This window comes from Hemitrygon akajei, chromosome 17, assembly GCF_048418815.1.
Source record: "Hemitrygon akajei chromosome 17, sHemAka1.3, whole genome shotgun sequence".
NCBI lineage: Eukaryota > Metazoa > Chordata > Chondrichthyes > Myliobatiformes > Dasyatidae > Hemitrygon > Hemitrygon akajei.
This window is the reverse complement of record NC_133140.1, coordinates 13,707,540-13,728,931: the sequence shown is the minus strand read 5'-3', so window position 1 is coordinate 13,728,931 and position 21,392 is coordinate 13,707,540. Positions and strand designations below refer to the sequence as shown.

Sequence of the window (21,392 nt, the reverse complement as noted above, 5' to 3'; positions counted from 1 at the left end):
GCCCCGTGGCATTTCACCTGCCTGCACACAGTTCCCTTTCTCTCAGAGGCTTGGTGAGCCTGTGCAACTCTCTTCCAGGTGTTTAAGTAAATTCATTCCTGATGAGCAAGGTTAGCGGGAGGCAGGTGGGCTAAGTGGGAATACAGAACTGTTGTCACCTTCAGAATAGCCAGAATCTCATTAAATGGCAAAGCAGACTGGAGGGCAAAATGGCCTCTGTCTTCTTACGTTTATCCAATTTTAATTACCATATACATTTACATGTTTTGGGAAATTGCGGTGGTGTATTGGTCAGGATGCAACATGCAACAAAAATAACATTCAACAGTTATAAATAATAAAATTTATATAAAAAGTATTGTATATGAATAAAATAAGCTAATAAAGTTAGAGGTTAAAGTTTGGATATGGAATAAAGTGTACATAAATAAATAAACACCAGCATGTATTTACATTATAAACAGTGGTTTAAAGTATTTACACTCAGAGCAGTGATGGGGGAAATAGATGGGGGGCAGTTTAAAAGACTACTCTCCCGCTCAATGCTACAACTAATTTACACTAATCTGATACATTTTAACTAGATTTTTAAAATTATCTTTCAGTCCCTGTGGAGGTTTATAGATTTTTGAGAGAAGTAGATGATGTAGGATATCACAGCATTTTTCCTGGTGTAAAATGGAAGGCACAGATTGAGGGTGAGAATAAAAGGGATTTGGATGAACATAATGTGCAAGTTTTTCATATAGAGAATGGTGGACACATGGAAAGAGATGCCAGAGGAGATGATAGAGGTAGGTACAGTAGTACCATTTAAAAGTTATTTGGGCAGGTACATGGATAGGAAAGGTTTAAAGGGACATGGACCAAAAGTAGGCAAGTGTGATTAGCATTGATTGTACCTTGGTTGAAAGGGAGGGGTTGTGCTGAAGGCCCTGTTTCTGTGCTGTATGACTCTGTCGATCTAAATGAAGATACAAGTGATTGCAAATTCTGGAACCTGGAGCAATATACAGTCTGCTGGAGGAACTCAGCAGATCAGCAGCATCAGTGGGAGGAAAGGAGGTGTCGGCGTTTCAACCTGAAACATCAGCAATTCCTCTTCCCCCACAAATGCTGATCGACCTGCTGAGTGAATTGTTTGAATTTCTATGAAGCTATTTTAAAAAAACTGATTTGAATCCAGTTAGATGCCAGTCAATGAAAAAGACTTTGACAGTAGCAAGCCAGTAGGAGGAGGAAAGGCAGTGTTTAGCACCCGAGCGCCAAGTGCTATCCACGGCCAGGTCTGCTTCACCAGCAATCCGAAAAGCCATGCATCCCCTCTCCACTAATCTCCCTCGAGGCCCTTATCCCTGCAAGTGGCCTAAATGCTACACCTCCTTCCCCACCTCCATTCAGAGCCTCAAGTGGTCTTTCCAGGTGAGGCAACACCTCACCTCATATTTGCTGGGGTCATCTCTTGTGTCTGGTGCTCCCAGTGTGACCTCCTCTACATTGGTGAGAACCGTCATAAATTAGGGGATCACTTCATTGAACATCCCTGCACCATCCGCCACAAGTAGAACGTCCCTGTGGCCAAATGTTTTGATTCCAATTCCCATTCCTATTCCAACATGTCGATTCATGGTCTCCTCTTGTACCCATATGAAGACACCTTTAGGGTGGAGGAGCAACACCTTATATTCCTTCTGGGTACCTTCCTCATGACATAAAAATCAATTTCTTCTTCTAGTTAACAAATTCCACCCCCCCTCCCCCCCCCCCACCGCTCCTCTGTTCCTCACACTGACCTTCTACTTCTTTTCATCTGCCTATTACTTTCCCTAAGGTCCCATCCTCCTTCCCTTTCTCCTATTGTCTACTCTTGTCTCCTATCAGATTCTTTCTTCTCTAGCTCTTTACCTTTCCTACCCACCTGGCTTCACCTATCACCTTTCAGCCAGCCTCTTTCCCCTGACCCCCATCTTTTTATTCAGGCATCTTCCCCCTTCCTTCTCAGTCCTGAAGTAGGATCTTAGCCTGAAATGTTGACTGTTTAATCATTTCCATAGATGCTGCCTGACCTGCTGAGTTCCTCCAGCATTTTGTGTGTGTTGCTTTGGATTTCCAGCATCTGCCGACTTTCTCTTGTTTGTGATAGTAGTCTTCTTAAAGTAGGACAGAACCACAGCCTGCAGCTGTGAGAGGTTAAAAATGTCTGCAAAGCCCTTGCCAGCTGATCCGCACAGGAGCCAAGGATAGGGCCAAGGGCCCCATCTGAGCCAAATGCTTTCTGTAGATTCACTCTCTGAAAGACTGATCTTAGGTTTGTGATGGTGGCTATAGATGCAGGTGCAGTGGATACTGTCAGTGTGGGTCGTGACTTACCCAATCCCTTCTGTCTGAAAGGTGCATAGAATTTGTTCATCTCATTGGGAAGGAATGCACGGTTGTTGGCAGCGCTACCCAATTTCATTTTGTAATCTGGGTATTATCTAAGCCCTGCCAAAGTTGACATCTGCACTGAGTCTCAATTTTGGACTGCTACTGTGTCTTAGCATCGCTATAAGGAGTATTTGAGAAGCAACACATGAGGAACACTGGGAGTTTAGAAGGACAGTAGGGGGGTCGCAGTCTCATTGGAACCCACTGGCTGCTGATGTTTCCATGAGTAAGAGAGTAACACCCAAGGGCCCAGCCTCAGAATACAGGGGAGTCCCTTTAGAACTGATATCAGCAGGAATTTCTTCAGCCAGAGGGTGGTGAACCTGCAGAATTTGTTGCCACAGTGGGCTGTGGAGGCCAAGTCATTGGGTGTATTAAGGTGGAGTTTGACAATACTTGGTTGGCAACGGGTTTAAGAGTTACGGGTAAAAGGTGGGAGAATAGGACTGAGAGAAAAAAAATAGAGCATTAATTGAATAGTGGAGCAAACTCAATGGTCCAAATGGCCTAATTCTGCTCCTATATCTTCTGATCTCGATCTCTTGGTCTTTATCTGCCCAGAATAGAGAAAGGGCATGTAGAAACGCACAGAGCACCTTCAGTCTCTACAGCAGGAGCACAAGCAGTCAGAAGAGTGCAGAACCCATCCACTCTTCCCGTCTCATCCATTCTAGAATCTGTGTATCTCACATTGGCTTCATCACTTACTTCAGAGCCCACAGCAAGCAAGTCATCCTCAATCCTAGACATGAGATTCTGCAGGCGCTGGAAATCTTAAGCAACACGCACAAAATACTGGAGGAACTCAGAAAGTCATTCAGCATCTATGGAGAGGAATAAACAGTCAACGTTTTGGGCTGAGGCACTTCATCAGGACTGGAAAGGAAGGGGGAAGAAGCCAGGATAAAGAGGTGAGGGGAGGGGAAGGAGGCTAGCTGGAAGGTGATAGGTGAAGCCAAGTGGGTGGGGAAGATCAAGGGCTGCAGAAGAAAAAAATCTGATAGGAGAGGAGAGTGGACCATCGGAGAAAGGGAAGAAGTAAGGGATCCAGGGGAAGTACTAGGCAGGTGAGAAGAAGCAAAAGGTCAGAGTGGGGCGTAGGGGAAGGGTGGGAGGGAGTGATAGGTGAAACCAGGTGAGATGGAAAATGGATAGGTGAGGGAGGGAGGATGATGTGAGAATTGGGAGGTGATAGGTGGAAAAGGTAAAGGACTGACAAAAAAGCAATCTGATCGAAGAGAACATTGGAATACAGGAATGCAAAGAGAAATTAAGGGAGCTGATGGCTGGTGTCACGTACCCTGTGACGGGTTAAAGAACCAGCAGAAATAGAAAACACCATGGAGTCTGGTATTGCTATAAACTAATGCTATTTATTAGTAACTACGCAGTACAGTAATATAAATGCAGATATATCAAACAGGTTAGCAATGATTATATATATATGAAGTGTGGAAATAGGAAAACCAAGCTTCTTCAAGCCTAGGGGTAAATGGATACAGTCTTACGATGATGAGTGAAGTTCAGTTCTGTTCGTGGTATTGAGTCGAGTAGCGATGGAGAGAGAGGGAGAGTTTTTGAGTCTTCAGGTAAGCTGACGCCGTCGATTGTCCCATTGTCCTCCAAGATCCTTCGAAAGTCACTGACTGTGACCACAACAAAGGGGACCGTTCTTCTGTGGTGGAATTATCAACCCAGGCGAGGGTTGGACACATGAATAACTCCCCACCGGACACACCCTTTTCACACTGCGAGAGCCACTGATCGATTCTCCAGATCGATCCTCCAAAACCCACCTTTCCTGTGGGCACTCATTCAGTGTCCAAAACCATGTGTCTGTAGGTCTCTCAGCGGACCTCCTAGTTATCTCACCGTGCTGAACACCAGCTGTCCATCAAACAGCTCCTCCCTTCTCTCTCTGTAAGAATACAGAAGCTGACAGTGTCCTTGTAAAAGTGTAAACATGCTTGCAGAGAAACCAAAACACCATCTCCGAGCAGTCTTTGTCTCTCTCTCTCTCCCTCTCTTAATAACAAGTGTTGAACAACAACTCCCTCTCTCTTTTCAAAAACACAATTCATAGGAGTAATTCAGGACCCCATCACACGGGACTAAGAATTCAGTTTTGAACTGGTAGTGTGCCTTATCAACTCAAAGAGAAGTATTTGCAGAGGTCATGAGGGCAGGGGAAGAAAGGAGGGAATAAACAAAGGGGGTGGAGTGGGGGGAACATAGAGTTAAGGTTATTGGAAGTTACAGAAATGGTTCATCCTCAGTCCTGATGGATAATGGAAGCAAAAGATTAGCTAAGTAAAAGTGAATATTAATTGTGGTTTATGCTAATAGCTCATACTGCACCAAAATAGGCCATTCAAATACTGTGTGTACTAACCCCATTTACCAATGCTTGATCTATATCCTTCAATGCATTGCTGATTCAACTCCTTGAATTGATGTTTCTCAACTGCTGTGACTTTACCACCCCTCAGACATTGTGCTTCAGATCCCAACCACACTCAATGCCAGGCCATGAGTCCTTTTGACAAGTTTGTACACGAGAGTTGGACTCCCTCTGATACCCTTCTCACACATGGAGCTTGCCGGTGTTCACTCACACATTGAAGAATGGCCGATGAACCATAGGTACTCCTCACAGCAGCAAGAGGCTGCTTTCCACCATTGCTGGATCAAAATCTTGGAACTCCCTCCCTCACAGCAGCCACACCTCAAGCTCACTATCACCTTCTCCAGGGCAACTAGGGATGGGTAACTAAATGCTGGCTCAGCCTACACAACCTTTGAATAAGCGTAAAAAAGTGTGAATACCTTCAGGAGCAAATAAATGTAGAAATAAATATATTCAGCTTTAATCAGTTCACCACGGGGAGAAGTGATGTGTTGATTATCTGCAAATCGAGTCAAGACTGCTTATAGATCCCCTTTGTAAAATAATCCATTTTTCACCTCACTCTGAGCTATTATGTTGTTTCATCTAGATAAAGACTCACCTTTTAAAGCTATAATGTGCAATTTATGTTATAGTTGCTCTCCATGCCTGAACATTATTAACCAGTAAGCTCAATATACTTAGATATGTTTTATTCAACTTCGGATGAACAGCAGCAGAAATACCTCTTCTCCTCAGATACCATCGGTAAAGATCAGCGTTAGTTAAAGTGTGAAGGGGGTTTGGGCATGGTCCAAGTTCCTAACTAGTCTTAGCTTCATGGGTGTATTTCCCAACAATGGTAGCGCGCTGTAAACCTGGTAGAGAGTAAAATTACATTTAGGAGGTGATAGTTGGAAAGGGAGGGGTGTTGAGGTAGTCCCTTGTGTTTGTGTTTGATTGCAGTGAAGGAAAAGTGTAATGGCTGACAGACTTGCTCTTAACCATCACTCTTCTTTTACCGTTTAGATCTACCACCGTTTGAATTCCATGAAAGCACAGAGAGTGGTGGGTGCATGGAACACTCTACCTGAGGTGGTGTTAGAGGCAAATACACTAGGGGCATTTGAGAAATTCTTAGATAGATACGTGGTAAAAAAAAAATGGAGTGCTATTGTAGGATGGAAGGGTTAGATTGATCTTAAAGTAGGCTAAGATGACAGCACAACGGTATAGGCCAAAGGGCCTGTATGTTCTAGATTTGTTCTAATTTAGTGCTATCAAGTCACATGTTAGCATATATGTACTACCAAACGTATTAGAAAGGTTTTGTTACACACACCGAGCAAGAGCGACAATGGAATAGAAGGAGTAAACATTTTTACTGAGTCATGTTAGTAACGGTACATGCTGGGCAACTTACAGTGTGCAATTGGCAAACTGTCCCGTCAAGACGAGAACATGCACACTCAAATGCCTGCACAACACATAGGAGGCACAATCAAGGTAGTGCACGTGGACTTGCCATATTCTTGCAATTGATCTGATATTCTTTTTGGATAGGAGGTTGTTCTCCCAGCTAGGATTCCAACAAGCAACACTTGGATAAGCATCATTTCTTCTTAATTGCTCAGGGGAATATCTTTGTACTTGCATTCCTGTACCTCTAGGGTCAATCTTGTGATGAAATCATCTACGTTCTCTTGGGAGTCTGCAGCAGCTGTGAGAACCAGAAGAATGCCATTAACACATTATCCCGTGTTACCTGAATGTTGTCCACAGCCTCAAATGGATCTGTCAGATCAGATTCATTCTGCAGGCGCAGGCCACTTCTGTACAGGTTTGCCAAAGTGCATGCGAAGCAGCTGGAGTTCCATGCTTCCTCCACTGCTGGAGGAGTTTGAGTAGTCCATCAAGGTGTTCTTCCATTGCAGCAGGTTGCTGTGGTCAGTTCTGCCATTGCTGTGGCCCAAAATGCTTGGTGTAGGAGACCATTCTTGTTTCGATCACCATCGCCAAATTTTAAATATCCACTGAGCAAGAACGACAATGGAATAGTTTGATTAAACATTTTTACTGAATCTTGTTAGTAATGATACACAGTGCGCAACTTACAATGTGGGAGCGATGAACTGGGCCTGTTGAGACGAAAACATCTTCCCTCAGAGGCCAGTGCAGGAGGCTCGATCGATTTATCACACGATTGATTGGCTACATGTGCACTTACCATATTCTGACAACTGTTGTCTATATTGACTTCAGTAAGGCCTTTGACAAGATTCCGCACGGAAGGTTAGTTAGGAAGGTTCAATCGTTAGGTATTAATATTGAAGTAGTAAAATGGATTCAACAGTGGCTGGATGGGAGATGCCAGAGAGTAGTGGTGGATTACTGTTTGTCAGGTTGGAGGCCGGTGACTAGTGGTGTGCCTCAGGGATCTCTACTGGGTCCAGTGTTGTTTTGTCATATACATTAATGATCTGGATGATGGGGTGGTAAATTGGATTAGTAAGTATGCAGATGATACTAAGGTAGGTGACGTTGTGGATAATGAAGTAGGTTTTCAAAGTTTGCAGAGAGATTTAGGCCAGTTAGAAGAGTGGGCTGAATGATGGCAGATGGAGTTTAATGCTGATAAGTGTGAGGTGCTACATTTTGGTAGGAATAATCCAAATAGGACATACATGGTAAATGGTAGGGCATTGAAGAATGCAGTAGAACAGAGTGATCTAGGAATAATGGTGCATAGTTCCCTGAAGGTGGAATCTCATGTGGATAGAGTAGTGAAGAAAGCTTTTGGTATGCTGGCCTTTATAAATCAGAGCATTGAGTATAGGAGTTGGGATGTAATGTTAAAATTGTACAAGGCATTGGTAAGGCCAAATTTGGAGTATTGTGTACAGTTCTGGTCACCGAATTATAGGAAAGATGTCAACAAAATAGAGAGAGTACAGAGAAGATTTACTAGAATGTTACCTGGGTTTCAGCACCTAAGTTACAGGGAGAGATTGAACAAGTTAGGTCTTTATTCTTTGGAGCGTAGAAGGTTGAGGGGGGACTTGATAGAGTTGATAGATAGATAAAATTATAAGGGGGATAGATAGAGTTGACGTGGATAGGCTTTTTCCACTGAGAGTAGGGGAGATTCAAACAAGAGGACATGATTTGAGAGTTAGGGGGCAAAAGTTTAAGGGTAACACGAGGGGGAATTTCTTTACTCAGAGAGTGGTAGCTGTGTGGAATGAGCTTCCAGTAGAAGTGGTAGAGGCAGGTTCGGTATTGTCATTTAAAGTAAAATTGGATAGGTATATGGACAGGAAAGAAATGGAGGGTTATGGGCTGAGTGCAGGTCGGTGGGACTAGGTGAGAGTAAGCGTTCGGCACGGACTAGAAGGGCCGAGCTGGCCTGTTTCTGTGCTCTAATTGTTATATGGTTATAATTGACGCAATCTGGTTCACATTTACACATAAGGTGGCCAATCAGCCCATCATATCTATGCTGGCTTGCAGAAAAGCAATACCTTCAATCCTATTTCCCCTCTGCTTGTTTCCCTCTTTCCCTGGAATTATTTGCGTTTGTGTATGCCCATCAACACCTATTAGATTCTTTAGCCACCCAGTGTAATTATAAGCAGCCAGTTACTGCTGGAATGTCACTGAGGTGTAGGAGGAAACCAGAGCACCCACAGGATGATATGGAGAACAGGCAAACTCCACACAGTCAGTACCCAAGGTCAGGATTGAACCTAGGTCTCAGGAGTTGTGGGACGGCAGATCTATGAGCAGCACCACTATAGGCCATTCTCATACTTTGACTTTCTGGTCACGCTTCATCATTTGGCAAAAACCAATTAGAAGTGTGAAGAGAAAAACGCCTGCCATAAGAAACAGCTGCAAACTCACAGGGTCTTATGGCGTGGAGGGAGTCTCTCCAGTCCACCAAGACCGTGTTTTAAAAAGTGATGACTCAGAAAAGACAGCATTCATTATTACAGATCCCCTCCATGCAGGACCTGCCTTTGCTCATTGCTACCATGAGCGAGGAGGGACAGGAGCCTGAAAACACACACTCAATGTTTTAGGAACAGCTTCTTCCCTTCCGCAATAAGATCTCTGAATGGTCCATAAACTCATGAACATTACCTCACTATTTTTGCTCTCTTTTGCACTACATTTAATTTGTTTATATATACACTCAGTGGCCACTTTATTAACTACCCCTGTACACCTGCCTGATAATGAAGATGTGTGGCAGCAACTCAATGTATAAAAGTATGCAGACATGGTCAAGAGGTTCGGTTGTTGTTCAAACTAAACATCAGAATGAGGAAGAAATGTGATCTAAGAGATTTGATTGTGGTGTCAAACAGGGTGATTTAAGTATCTCTGACAATTCTGATCTCTTGGGGTTTTCATACACGACAGTCTCTAGAATTTATAGAGAATGATGCAAAAAAAACATCCAGTGATCAGCAGTCCAGTGGACAAAATGCCTTGTTAATGAGAGAGGTCAGAGGAGAATGGGCAGACTTAAATAAATCTAGTCAAGAAGAAAAGAAAAGCTTACAAAAGGTTTAGAGAGCTGGGTAATGTTAGAGATCTAGAAGATTATAAGGCTACTAGGAAGGAGCTTAAGAAGGAAATTAGGAGAGCCAGAAGGGGCCATGAGAAGGCCTTGGCGGGCAGAATTAAGGAAAACCCCAGGGCATTCTACAAGTATGTGAAGAGCAAGAGGATAAGACGTGAAAAAATAGGACCTATCAAGTGTGACAGTGGGGAAGTGTCTATTGAACCGGAGGAAATAGCAGAGGTACTTAATGAATACTTCAGTATTCACTACGGAAAAGGATCTTGGTGATTGTATTGATGACTTTCATCAGACTGAAAAGCTTGAGCATGTAGATATTAAGAAAGAGGATATGCTGGAGCTTTTGGAAAGCATCAAGTTGGATAAGTCGCCGGGACCGGACAAAATTGTACCCTAGGCTACTGTGGGAGGCGAGGGAGGAGATTGCTGAGCCTCTGGCAATAATCTTTGCATCATCAATGGGGATGGGAGAGGTTCCTAAGGATTGGAGGGTTGCGAAAGTTGTTTCTTTATTCAAAAAAGGGAGTAGAGATAGCCCAGGAAATTATAGACCAGTGAGTCTTTCCTCAGTGGTTGGTAAGTTGATGGAGAAGATCCTGAGATGCAGGATTTATGAACATTTGGAGAAGTATAATATGATTAAGAGTAATCAGCTTGGCTTTGTCAAGGGCAGGTCTTGCCTTATGAACCTGATTGAATTTTTTGAGGACATGACTGAACACATTGATGAACGAAGAGCACTAGATGTAGTGTATATGGATTTCAGCAAGGCATTTGATACGGTACCCCATGCCAGGCTTATTGAGAAAGTAAGGAGGCATGGGATCCAAGGGGGCATTGCTTTGTGGATCCAGAACTGGCTTGCCCACAGAAGGCAAAGAGTGGTTGTAGACAGGTCATATTCTGCATGGAGGTCGGTCACCAGTGGAGCGCCTCAGGGATCTGTTCTGGGACCCCTACTCTTTGTGATTTTTATAAGTGACCTGGATGAGGAAGTGGAGGGATGGGTTAGTAAGTTTGCTGATGACACAAAGGTTGGGGGTGTTGTGGATAGTGTGGAGGGCTGTCAGAGGTTACAGCAGGACATTGATAGGATGCAAAACTGGGCTGAGAAGTGGCAGATGGAGTTCACCCCAGGTAAGTGTGAAGTGGTTCATTTTGGTCGGTCAAATATGATGACAGAATATAGTATTAATGGTAAGCCTCTTGGCAGTGTGGAGGATCAGAGGGATCTTGGGGTCCGAGTCCAAAGGACAATCAAAGCAGCTGCGCAGGTTGACTCTGTGGTTAAGAAGGCATATGGTGTATTGGCCTTCATCAATCATGGAATTGAATTTAGGAGCCGAGAGCTAATGTTGCAGCTATATAGGACCCTGGTCAGACCCCACTTGGAGTGCTGTGCTCAGTTCTGGTCGCCTCACTACAGAAAGGATGTGGAAGCCATAGAAAGGGTGCAGAGGAGATTTACAAGGATGTTGCCGGGATTGGGGAGCATGCCTTATGAGAATAGCTTGAGTGAACTTGGCATTTTCTCCTTGGAGCGAAGGAGGATGAGAGGTGACCTGATAGAGATGAACAAGATGTTGAGAGGCATTGATCGTGTAGATTGTCAGAGGCTTTTTCCCAGGCCTGAAATGGTTGCCACAAGAGGACACAGGTTTAAGGTGCAGTGGAGTAGGTACAGAGGAGATGTCAGGGGAAAGTTTTTTACTCAGAGAGTGGTGAGTGTGTGGAATGAGCTGCTGGCAACGGTGGTGGAGGTGATAATGATAGGTTCTTTTCAGAGGCTTTTAGATAGGTACATGGAGCTTAGTAAAATAGAGGGTTATGGATAACTCAATGTAATTTCTAAGGTAGGGACATGTTCCGCACAACTTTGTGGGCCGAAGGGCCTGTATTGTGCTGTAGGTTTTCTGTGTTTCTATGACTTATTTGAGCTGACAGGACGGCTACAGTGGTGTGCAGAAGAGCATCTCTGAATGCACAAGACATCAAACCTTGAAGTGGATGGACGACAGCAGCAGAAGGCTATAGACATATACTCAGTAAGCAGTACTGGGGTACCTAATAAGGTGACCACTGAGTGTATATTTATTTTTGTAATTTATAGAGCTGTATGTTTTAATTATTGCATTTGCTGCCATAAGACAACAAATTTCACACCACATATCAGTGATAATAAACCTGATTCTGATTCTTAACTGTAAGCTCCATTTTTTACACTAATCCTCCCCACAACTCCAACAACATTTTTGCTCTCATCTCCACTAGTGAAAATTCGCAGCAGCCAATTAAACTGACAACTCGTAGGACTTTGTTTGACACATGGGATGAAACTGGAGTAGTCAGATGCAAGGCAGCCCCTGAGGTTAGGATCAAACCTGCATTGCAAGGCAGTCACTGTTCTGAAATGGAGTGATGATTACATTAGCCCTTCCAACGCCTCCTTGATAAATATTTCACCACAGTTTGAAAAATGCTGACATGACCGAGTTATTACAGTATAACCAGTGTTAAGGAGTTAGAATTGCTAACTGGAAAATGAAAAGTTATGCTAATGGGAGCATGATTCTGGTTAAAGGGTGGGTTGCAAAATAAGAAATGGGGTGCAGCAAATTTCCACTGCTTTCACTGCTGGCCTTTGCCAATTCTCTAACACTGTATCCAACATCTCCAACAAAAAACTTCACTAGGAGTTTGAGGAGATCACCAAGACTCCTAAAAATTTCCATAGGTATGTGATGTAGACTAGCATTCTGACCACCTCCATTGCCACCATTAACCCCAAGGTACTGGAGCCAGTGTGCTAGCATGGATGGAAACATAGAAATCTGGAATAAGTGGGTCCTTTTCGGGTTGAAAGGATACAGCTAGTGATGTATCTGTCCAAGACCGGAAGAAGCTGCAGAAGATCGTGAACCTAGCCCAGCACATCACACAAACCAATCTTCCATCCTTGGACTCACTTTACACCACACGCTGTCAGAGCAGTGCTGCCAGGATAATCAAGGATAAGTCCCACCCAGCCAACACACTTTTTGTCCCATTTCCCTCCGGGAGAAGGTTCAGGAGCTTGAAGATACGTACGGCCAGATTTGGGGACAGCTTCTTTCCAACTGTGATAAGACAGCTGAACAGATCCTGACCCGGACCTGGGCCGTACCTTCCAAATATCTGGACCTGACTTGCACTACCGTATTTTCCCTTTTCTATTTTCTAATTATGATTTATAATTTAAATTTTTATTATATTTACTTTGATTTGTATTTCAGGGAGCGCGAAGCGCAGAAACAAATATAAGTGTGATGATTGTACGCTCTAATATCAATTGTTTGGTGACAATAAAGTACTTGTATTTGTATGTATCACAGAGATGGGTTCTTGATCCTTGATCATTGAATATGAATGACTGAAGTAGTGAACAAAATGTGAAGTTTTCAAGTTTGGCAGTGGTATGAAATTAGGTGGAAGGATATGTTGTGATTCTGCAATGGGTTATAGATTGAGTGATTGAGCGAAACCTCCACATAGTCATGTAGGAAGCGGGAGGTCCAACACATTGTTAAGAGGAACAGAAGAGCGGAATCTTACCTAAATGAAGAGAGACTGCTGGGAAGTGAAGTTCAGGCGGATCTAAGTCTGAATGGCAAAGAGTTCGCACACAGTTCCAACACGTTGTTAAGAAGGCAAATGACATTCTAGCCTTTAATCAAGGTTTAAGAATCAGGAGGTTTTGTTACAATTGTTGGCGAGATCACAGTTTTGGTCACTTTACAAAGGATATAGTAGCACTGGAGGCGTTCCAAAGGGGATTCAGCAGGCTAATTCCAGGGATGAGAGTGCTATGAGAGGATGGACAGTTTGGGTCTGTTTTCCCTGGAATTTAAAAACATGGGGGTGACCTTATTTAAACATAAAAGACCCTAAGGGGATTGGTAGGGGAGATGTTGAGATGTTTCCATGAATGACAGCTGAACTTCTTGACCATGTCTGCACACTTTTATACATTGGGTTGCTGCCAAATGATTGTGTCCCCTTGTTTCATAGACAAAGGGACATAAATGCAAAGTTATGGGACAGTTATTTAAACCTGTAGTGTGTAGAAATTTCTTCTCTTAGAGCAGAGCTTCCCAACCTGGGGTCCACAGACACCTCAGTTAATGGTGTAGGGGTCCAAGGTATAATAAAGTTTGGGAACCCCTGGGTGGTGAATCTGTGGAGCTCTCTGCCCCTGAGTATGCCACAGGTCAAGTCATTAGATATACTGTGTGTAAGGTGGAATGGATGATTATTGAAAGGATTAAGGAACTGAGGGATATGGAGGAGTTGAGCCCAGAGGTGCTGTTTTGTTCTGTGATGAGAACCTCTGCTATTGTTCCTTTGACTCAACTCTCGTTTTCCTTTTGCAGGATGTATGACTACCACAGAGTCCCCCCACCAAGTCGGGCAGTGCCTACGGTCAAACGCCAGCGCGTCATGGTTCCCGTACCCCGCAGAAGCAAAAGTAGCTTCCCTGCCAAGAGTGGCCCACGGGGAATGACTGTTCCCTCTCCAACGTCTGGCGCCAAATGTAAGAAATCAGCGCGAATGCTTCCTGTGTGCAACCATGGAGGTGGAGTTACCAAACATGGTGTGAGTGTGATGCCAGGCTCAGACTGACTCTAACAGCTGAGGGAGGTGGAGAGAACTGCTGGGGAGAGGAAGCAGCAGGATGTGGGGATAAAGTCATAGAGTCACACAGCACCGAAACAGGTCCTTCAGCTCATGGTGTCCATACTTAGCTTTTTGCCCATCTACGCTAATGCCATGTGCACACATTAGGTATGTGTCCTTCTATTCTTCACCTACCATTGAATTGGCTCTATCTAAAATTCAGTATTTGATTCCACCACCTCCTCTGGCAGCATGTCATGTTCTATATATCAGCCCCTCTGTGTGTAAAAAAAAACTTAACCTTCAGATCCTCTTTAAAACTCCTTCTTATAGCTATAGTACTGTGCAAAAGCCTTAGGCACAGATAAATGATGATGGATTCTGCTTTCCTACAACAGCGTTTCATGTAGATGTGCTGAATGGTAGGGAGGACTTTACCTGTGATGTACTGGGCAGAATCCACTACATTTTGTAGGACTTTCCATTCAAAGGCAGTGGTGTTTCCATACCAGGCCATGGTACAGCCAGTCAAAACACTCTCCACTACATGCCAATAGAAGTTTGTCGTAGTTTTACATATCATGCCAAATCTTCACAGACACTTCGGGAAGCAGAGGTGCTGCCTTTCTTTGCAATTGCACTTCCGTGCAGGGTCCAGGACAAGTCCTGTGAAATAATAACAGTGAGGAATTTAAAGTTGCTGACCCTCTCCACCTCTGATCCTCCAATGAGAACTGGCTCATGGTTTCCCTCTCTTGAAGTCTACAATCAGTTGCTTGGTTTTGCTGATGTTGAGTGAGAGGCTGTTGTTATAACACCACTCAGCCAAATTTTCAATCTACGTCTTGTATGCTGATTAATCACTACCTTTGATTCACCTCACAGTCATAAATGTAAAGTGAATAGAGCAGGGGGCTAAGCACACAGCCTTGTGTGCACCTGTGCTGATGGAGATTGTGAAGAAGATGTTGTTTCCAATCCAAACTGACTGGGGTCTGCAAGTGAGGAAACCCAGGATCCAATTACACAAGAAGATATTGAAGCCGAGGTCTTGGAGTTCACTAATTAGGTTTGAGGGGATGATAGTATGAAATGATGAACTCCTGTCAGTTGATTTGAAATCTTCTGTTAGTTGGTTGATTAGCTCCTGTCATTTGGTTGGTCAAATGTTAATTGATGAGTTCCTCAGTTAGTTGATGAATTCCTGTCAGATGCTTAGTGAGCTCCTATTGGTTATTTGATGAGCTGCTATTATTTGCTTGAAGAACATCCGTCAGTAATTTGAGAGCTTCTTTCCGATGGGTGATTAGCTCCTGTCAGTTGGCTGATGAGCTGCTATTGGTTAATTGACAAATTCCTGTCAGTTAATTAGCAAGCTCCTATTGGTTAGTTGACAAATTCCCATCAGTTGATTAGCAAGCTCCTATTGGTTAGTTGATGAATTCCTGTCAGTTGATTGGCAAACTCCTATTGGTTTGTTAATGAATTCCTGTCAGTAAGTTGGAAAACTCCAATTGGTTTGTTGATGATTTATTTGTGAACTTGTGTCAGTCATTTGAGAACTTCTTTTGGTTGACTGACTAGCTCCTGTCAGTTGGTTTGATTAACTTCTGCCAGTTGGCTGATGAGCTGCTAGTCTAGCTAACACACACAAAACGCTGAGGAGCTGGGCAGGCCAGGCAGCGTCTACAGGGTAGAATAAACAGTCAGTGTTTCTGGCAGAGACACTTCATCAGAAGGAGACCTATTTCAGTTTCTGGTTAAGTGACTCCTCTCATTCATTGGTTGTCAATGTAGCAGCAAGATTCTGGAGCTGTCCACCTTTTGGGAACTAGCTGGGTCATGGAGCATAAATCAATAAACAAAGAGATGCAATAACACTCAGCAAGTCAGGCCACTTCAGTGAGAGGAGAAGAAACCCTTCAACAGAACCGGGAAAGAGAGAAAATCAAGTTAAAATGTTTACAGAATCTTTTAAACAAGATCATTCTTATTGTGAGAGAAAACTAGGGTTCGCTGTCCAAGAAACAAGGTATACATGAATTGAGGCACAGTAAAAAACTTTGTTTTGAATGACATCCATGCAAATAATTTCAAAAAGTACACAGAGGTAAGTTCAAAGGGAAAGCAATAATAGAATACCATATATACTGTTGGAGCGACAGTGCAGTTCTGGTCCACAGAAAGATGCAAGGGCCTTGACATGGTAGATCATCAGATCCTCTTTATCATATGAAAGGTCTGTTAAGACTTAAAACAGGATAGAAGCTGAACTTAAGCCTGGTGCTGCATGTTTTCAAACATTCTTCCCATTGGGAGGGATCTTTGATTATGCTGCCTGATTTCCAAGGCAGTGGAGGTGTAGACAGGTTCCTTGTTACAGAGGTAATCAGAATTGAATACAATCCTGCAGTGGAGGCTACACCACTGATTTTGGAATTGGTTTATTATTGTCACATATAGCAAGATACAGTGAAAAGCTTTTGCCTTGCATACTGTTCATACAGATTAAATTATTTCAGTGCATTGAAGTGGGACAAAGCAGAACAGTAACAATGCAGAATAATGTGTAGCAGCTACAGAAACAGTGCAGTGCAGGTAAACAATAAGGTGCAAGATTATAGATTGTAAGGTCAAGAGTCCAATTTACTGCAATAGGGAACCATTTAATAGTCTTGTAACAATAGGTAGAAGCTATCCTTGAGCCTGGTGGTATGTGCTTTAGTATCTTCTGCCTGATGGGAGAGGGGAGAAGGAAGAGTATTCAGGGTGGGAGGGGTCGTTGATTATGCTGTCTGCTTTCACAAGGCAGCAGGAAATGTAGACAGAGTCCAGGAAGGTTTGCATGATGGACTGAGTTGTGTCCACAACTGCTTGAAATTTCTTGCTTTGTTGAGCAGAGTTATCTCCCCAAAGTAGAGGTTTTGAATGTGTTTAAGGACAAGGTAGGGGGGTTCTGGATTAGCAAGATGATGAATAGTTGCCAGCATACACAGAAACATCAGTGGCAGAAGTAGGCTTGTGTCCCCCATTCAGTAAGATCATGGCATTGCTGTAAATTCCTGCTCTCTACCCAGACCCTTGACACCTCAATGACCAAAATATCTGTCAAGCTTCACCTTGAATATATTCAATGATCCCACCCACACATCTCTTTCGGGGGGAGATGCGTGATTTGTTGCAAATCCGGGAATGCGGAGTTGAGATGCAGTGAGATCAGCCGTGATTTCATTGAATAGTGGGTTAGCCTTGAGAGGCCATGTTGCTAATTCCTGTTCCCAATTCATATATAAGCAAGACTAAGTTGTTAAGAAGGTATTCAAAGGTCGTTCACTGGTCCAGAATTTGTTGCAGCATCTGTTACGCCCCTGAAAAATGGGGAGAAATAATCACGACAAAGACGTGATGTGGTTTCCTTATTGAGAATTTACTCAAGTGAAGAAAGTACCGCAATGTCCCCTGGGTATATGGGTGGAGACAGAAGCAATCGACCTCAGGCTAGCAGATCAAGGCTACTCTGCAGATCACTGATAATACTATCAGGGCTTAACTTTACACAATAAAGAATGAAAGAAACAATGAAATGAATTAAATACCTGTTAGTATTTTAGCGCTTTTTAACATGTGTTTTCACTGGCTTTAAACAATTTTTGAACTTAACAGATCTTTAGTGTCTTATCCTTTAACTTGTCACACACTCCCCTACAAAAATAAATGTTGTCCCAACATTAAACAATTTTCCCTTTTCCCTTTTTTTTCTCCAGTCTCTCATGAACTTAGCACTGAAGACCTTCTGTGAGTTGGTACTCAAGGGTCACAGTTTGATGACTGTCAACAGTCCATAGTCACAGGGCCACAGTCCCTGCCTGGTGACGAGCCACTGAGACAGTCTATACGCAGTCCTTCAACAGTCCACCAGTCTCTCATGGCAACGATCTGCATTGCCCGTGACGTCAGTCAAACATCAAGTCTGTAGGCTCACACTGGCTGGTGTCCATACATGGGGGGGGCTGGAAGTAGTATGGCTGTACAGGTGGCAGCCATGGGACCAGTCCTGGTGCATGGCAGAGAGGCAGCATCTGAGGTGCTGGCTGGACACTGTAGCAGGAAGGGATGTCAAGTTGATCGTAGGTCATACATCTCGGCGGGTGTCTCTGCCTTTGTGGCAGCTGGTAGGGCGGCTCCTCAGGTTCAGTAGCAGCACTTGATGAAGACGAGGGGTGTGAGGAATGCTTATCAGGCAGATTTCCAGCAGTTAAGTCTGTTTCCTCACCAGGCGGGTTTTCAGCAGGTGCACTAAGCTCCTCCAGCTGATCCCCTTCAGGGGGCTGCGCGGGTGGTGCAACAGGAGCTTGCGTTTCAACCCTCCCTTCTGCTGGTGGGTGCCTGTGTTCAGGCTCCATCTCTGGTCCATCCAATGTCTCATTTCTTTCTGCTGGCACCGTGGGGGGCCGGAGTGGCTCATAATGAAGCTCATACTCATCCTCACTGTCCTCATCCAATTCCTGAGTTTGATGTGCAGGCTGGTGTCTCTTTTCCTGTCCCCCCTGGTCATTTGTAGCTATCTCTGGTTGTGTCTCAAAAGGTAAGTGATCACGGGGCATTAGCAAGTTTCTGTGCAGGACTCTGGAGCGTCCCTTACCCCTTTCTGGTCTCAGTTCATAAATTGGCAGCTCTGACCCCATTTGTCTCACTACTGTGCAGACTGTGTCCTCCCGATAGTTCCGGAGTTTACCTGGTCCTCCTCTGGGTGTCAGGACACGCTCACCGGGTTGTAGCACTGAACTCCTTATTTTTGTGTCATCGTGCCTCTTACTCCTTTCGGCAGCCCTTTGAGCATTTTGGTTCACAATGGCGTATGCTTCCTGCATACCTTGTTTCCATTTGTCCACATAATTTCGCTGATCACTGGAACCTGGCTCTGTGTGCAGTCCAAAGAGCATATCAACTGGCAGCCTGGGTGATCTCCCGGACAGAAGGTAAAATGGTGAGTATCCTGTCACTTCGCAGCATGTACAGTCATAGGCACACACCAGTTTGTTCAGGGACTCCTTCCAGTTTGATTTCTGTGTCTCTGTCAGTGTCCTTAGCATTTGCAACAATGTCCTATTTATGCATTCCACTCGACCGTTCCCCATCGAGTGATAGGGCGTTGTTCTGGACCCCGCCACTCCGCTGAGTTTCTTTAACTGACTGAACAACTGATTCTTGAACTCTCCACCTTGGTCGTGGTGGATGCGAGAGGGGAAGTCAAACTTCAGGGCATAGTCACTGAAGATGAGATTTGCAGCAGTTTTCCCCGACTTTGATGTGGTTGCGTATGCCTGAGCAAAATGTGTGCAATGATCGACAATCACAAGGATCCACCTTTGCATCGGTCGAGAAGGAGGAAGTCAATCCACACCAATTCAAATGGCTGTGTTGTCACAATATTTGTCAAGGGGGCCCTGGTATCGTGGCAGGGCTTCTTCTGTTTTAGACAAGGGCAGGCTTTGGTCACATAGTGCTCTACATCTGATTGCATATATGGCCAGAAGAAGCGGTCACGCACTGAAGGTACTGTGCGATCAGCGCCCTGGTGTCCCATGTGATTATGCAGTTCTTCCAACACCTTCCCTTTGTAGCTTTCTGGCAAGACTAATTGCTTGCGGGCAGTGGTGGTTCAGTGTAGAATGCCATCGTCGTCTATTGTCAATCTGTCCCAGTCTCTGAACAGGCATTTTGTCCTCAGACTGAATGCTCTCAGCCTTCCGACTGGTGGCTTGGAACCTGACAGTTTACTCTCTAACACAGGACAGATAACGGGGTCTGAAGTTTGTGCTACTCTTAACTGTTCTTTTGGTATGGGGCTGATTGACGCAGTGGCTGGCTCATCTTCAGCTGAGGCTGACATGGATACAGCTGTGAATGACCAAGTTGCAGGGAACTGTTTCTGTACCTCAACAGCTTGTATGGTGGCAGCGATACAAGCCTCTTTAAAAGGCTGTGCAGCTACACGACTGTTAACTTGAATACTACTGTGTTTTGAGACTGCAGCCTCCTCTTTCTTCATTTTCACTGCATACTCATCTTCTTGCTCCGCACTAACAGCCTGGATAAAAGCTCTCACCTTGTTTCCTTTGAGACCTGGGAAAGCTTTCCTCACCGTGCTGTACTGTTTAGTCTTCTCGGTCTTGGTCAGGGTGTGCTGAATAACATTGAAGCCAACGATGGGATGAGACAGGTGCCAGCCTTTCATTACAAGCACTGGAATGATCAGTTCTTCTGCTTGGTCAGTTTCAGAGGCTGGCCGGAAAGCCGTTTCAATCCATCCCAAGTACGGCATTTCAGTTCCGTTTGCGGCAGTCAATGTCAAATCATCACACGAGTCAAGGATCTCCGAGACATCTCTCAGCCTTGTGGTTGGCAAGTATTCCTCTTTCCATCTTTCATCGATTATTGACACCTGAGAGCCTGTGTCCCATAAAGCTTGCAGTTGGTGGCCATCCAGGTAACACTCGACAATACACTGCCTGCCAACGAGTGAGGTGACTTTGTGGGGGTGGCCAACCTTCTCTTCACAGGATGACCATTGTTTCCGTTTGTCAGGTGAGTCCATACTGCCACAATTTGCACGCTTCTGGGACTCTTTGCTAGTCACAGTTAACACCCATCCCGTGGTGGTAACCATTCCCTGTTTAACGGAGCCTCGCTCGACGGTCTGATTCCTCTAATTTTGCAGCCGGCTTGAAAAAGTTCTCCACTTCCACATCGGTAGCAGTGCAGACAGCGTCCATTTGCTCCTGTCTGCTGGCAGACAAAACATCTCCGTGGAGCATGGACAGAGCGGTTAGTGTACTGATTAGGTCCACACTGAGGCTGTATTGGAACATGTGCTTGCGGCTGACTGTAGCTGTTGTAATACTGCTGTGGTGAAGCAGGTGGCTGAGGATCTCTATCTGGCCTGACTGCAGGTGGGGCACAGGGCTGTTGCTGAAACCTTGTCTGTTGTAGAGTCTCTTTAATCTGAGCTATCTCTGCACTGAGACCTTTTAAAGAAGCTACACCTGTCTTAAGCTCTTGTATCTCAGTTAACAGTTCAGGGGAAACCTGTGTTCTGTCTTCCTTCACCCGGCACTTAGCAGGTGGCCGATCCTCTGACTGCACTACACTTACACTTGTTGCTGACTGTGGGGTGTTAAACTTCTTTTTGTTTCTTCTTCCGGCCTCATTAGCACAGGCGATGTTTAACCTCTCTAACAGAAGCTCAGCTGAGGTCTCAGTATCGAGGAGGATGTCTATCCTGATACTGTCATTCTGGAGACCAGTAAGTAATGTGTGTAAGCACAAGCGCTGGAC

General features: G+C 44.4%; 1 protein-coding gene across 6 annotated transcripts in view; it reads left to right on the top strand.

Annotated features, from left to right (window-relative positions):
• LOC140740502 (RNA-binding Raly-like protein) overlaps positions 1–21,392 on the top strand; it is a 1,929,462-nt gene that overhangs the window by 1,829,814 nt on the left and 78,256 nt on the right. For all 6 annotated transcript variants that reach the window (XM_073069704.1, XM_073069706.1, XM_073069701.1 and 3 more), the window contains one exon: positions 13,811–13,971. In XM_073069704.1, the coding sequence (XP_072925805.1) occupies positions 13,811–13,971 (161 nt within the window). The remainder of the gene's footprint in view (positions 1–13,810; positions 13,972–21,392) is intronic.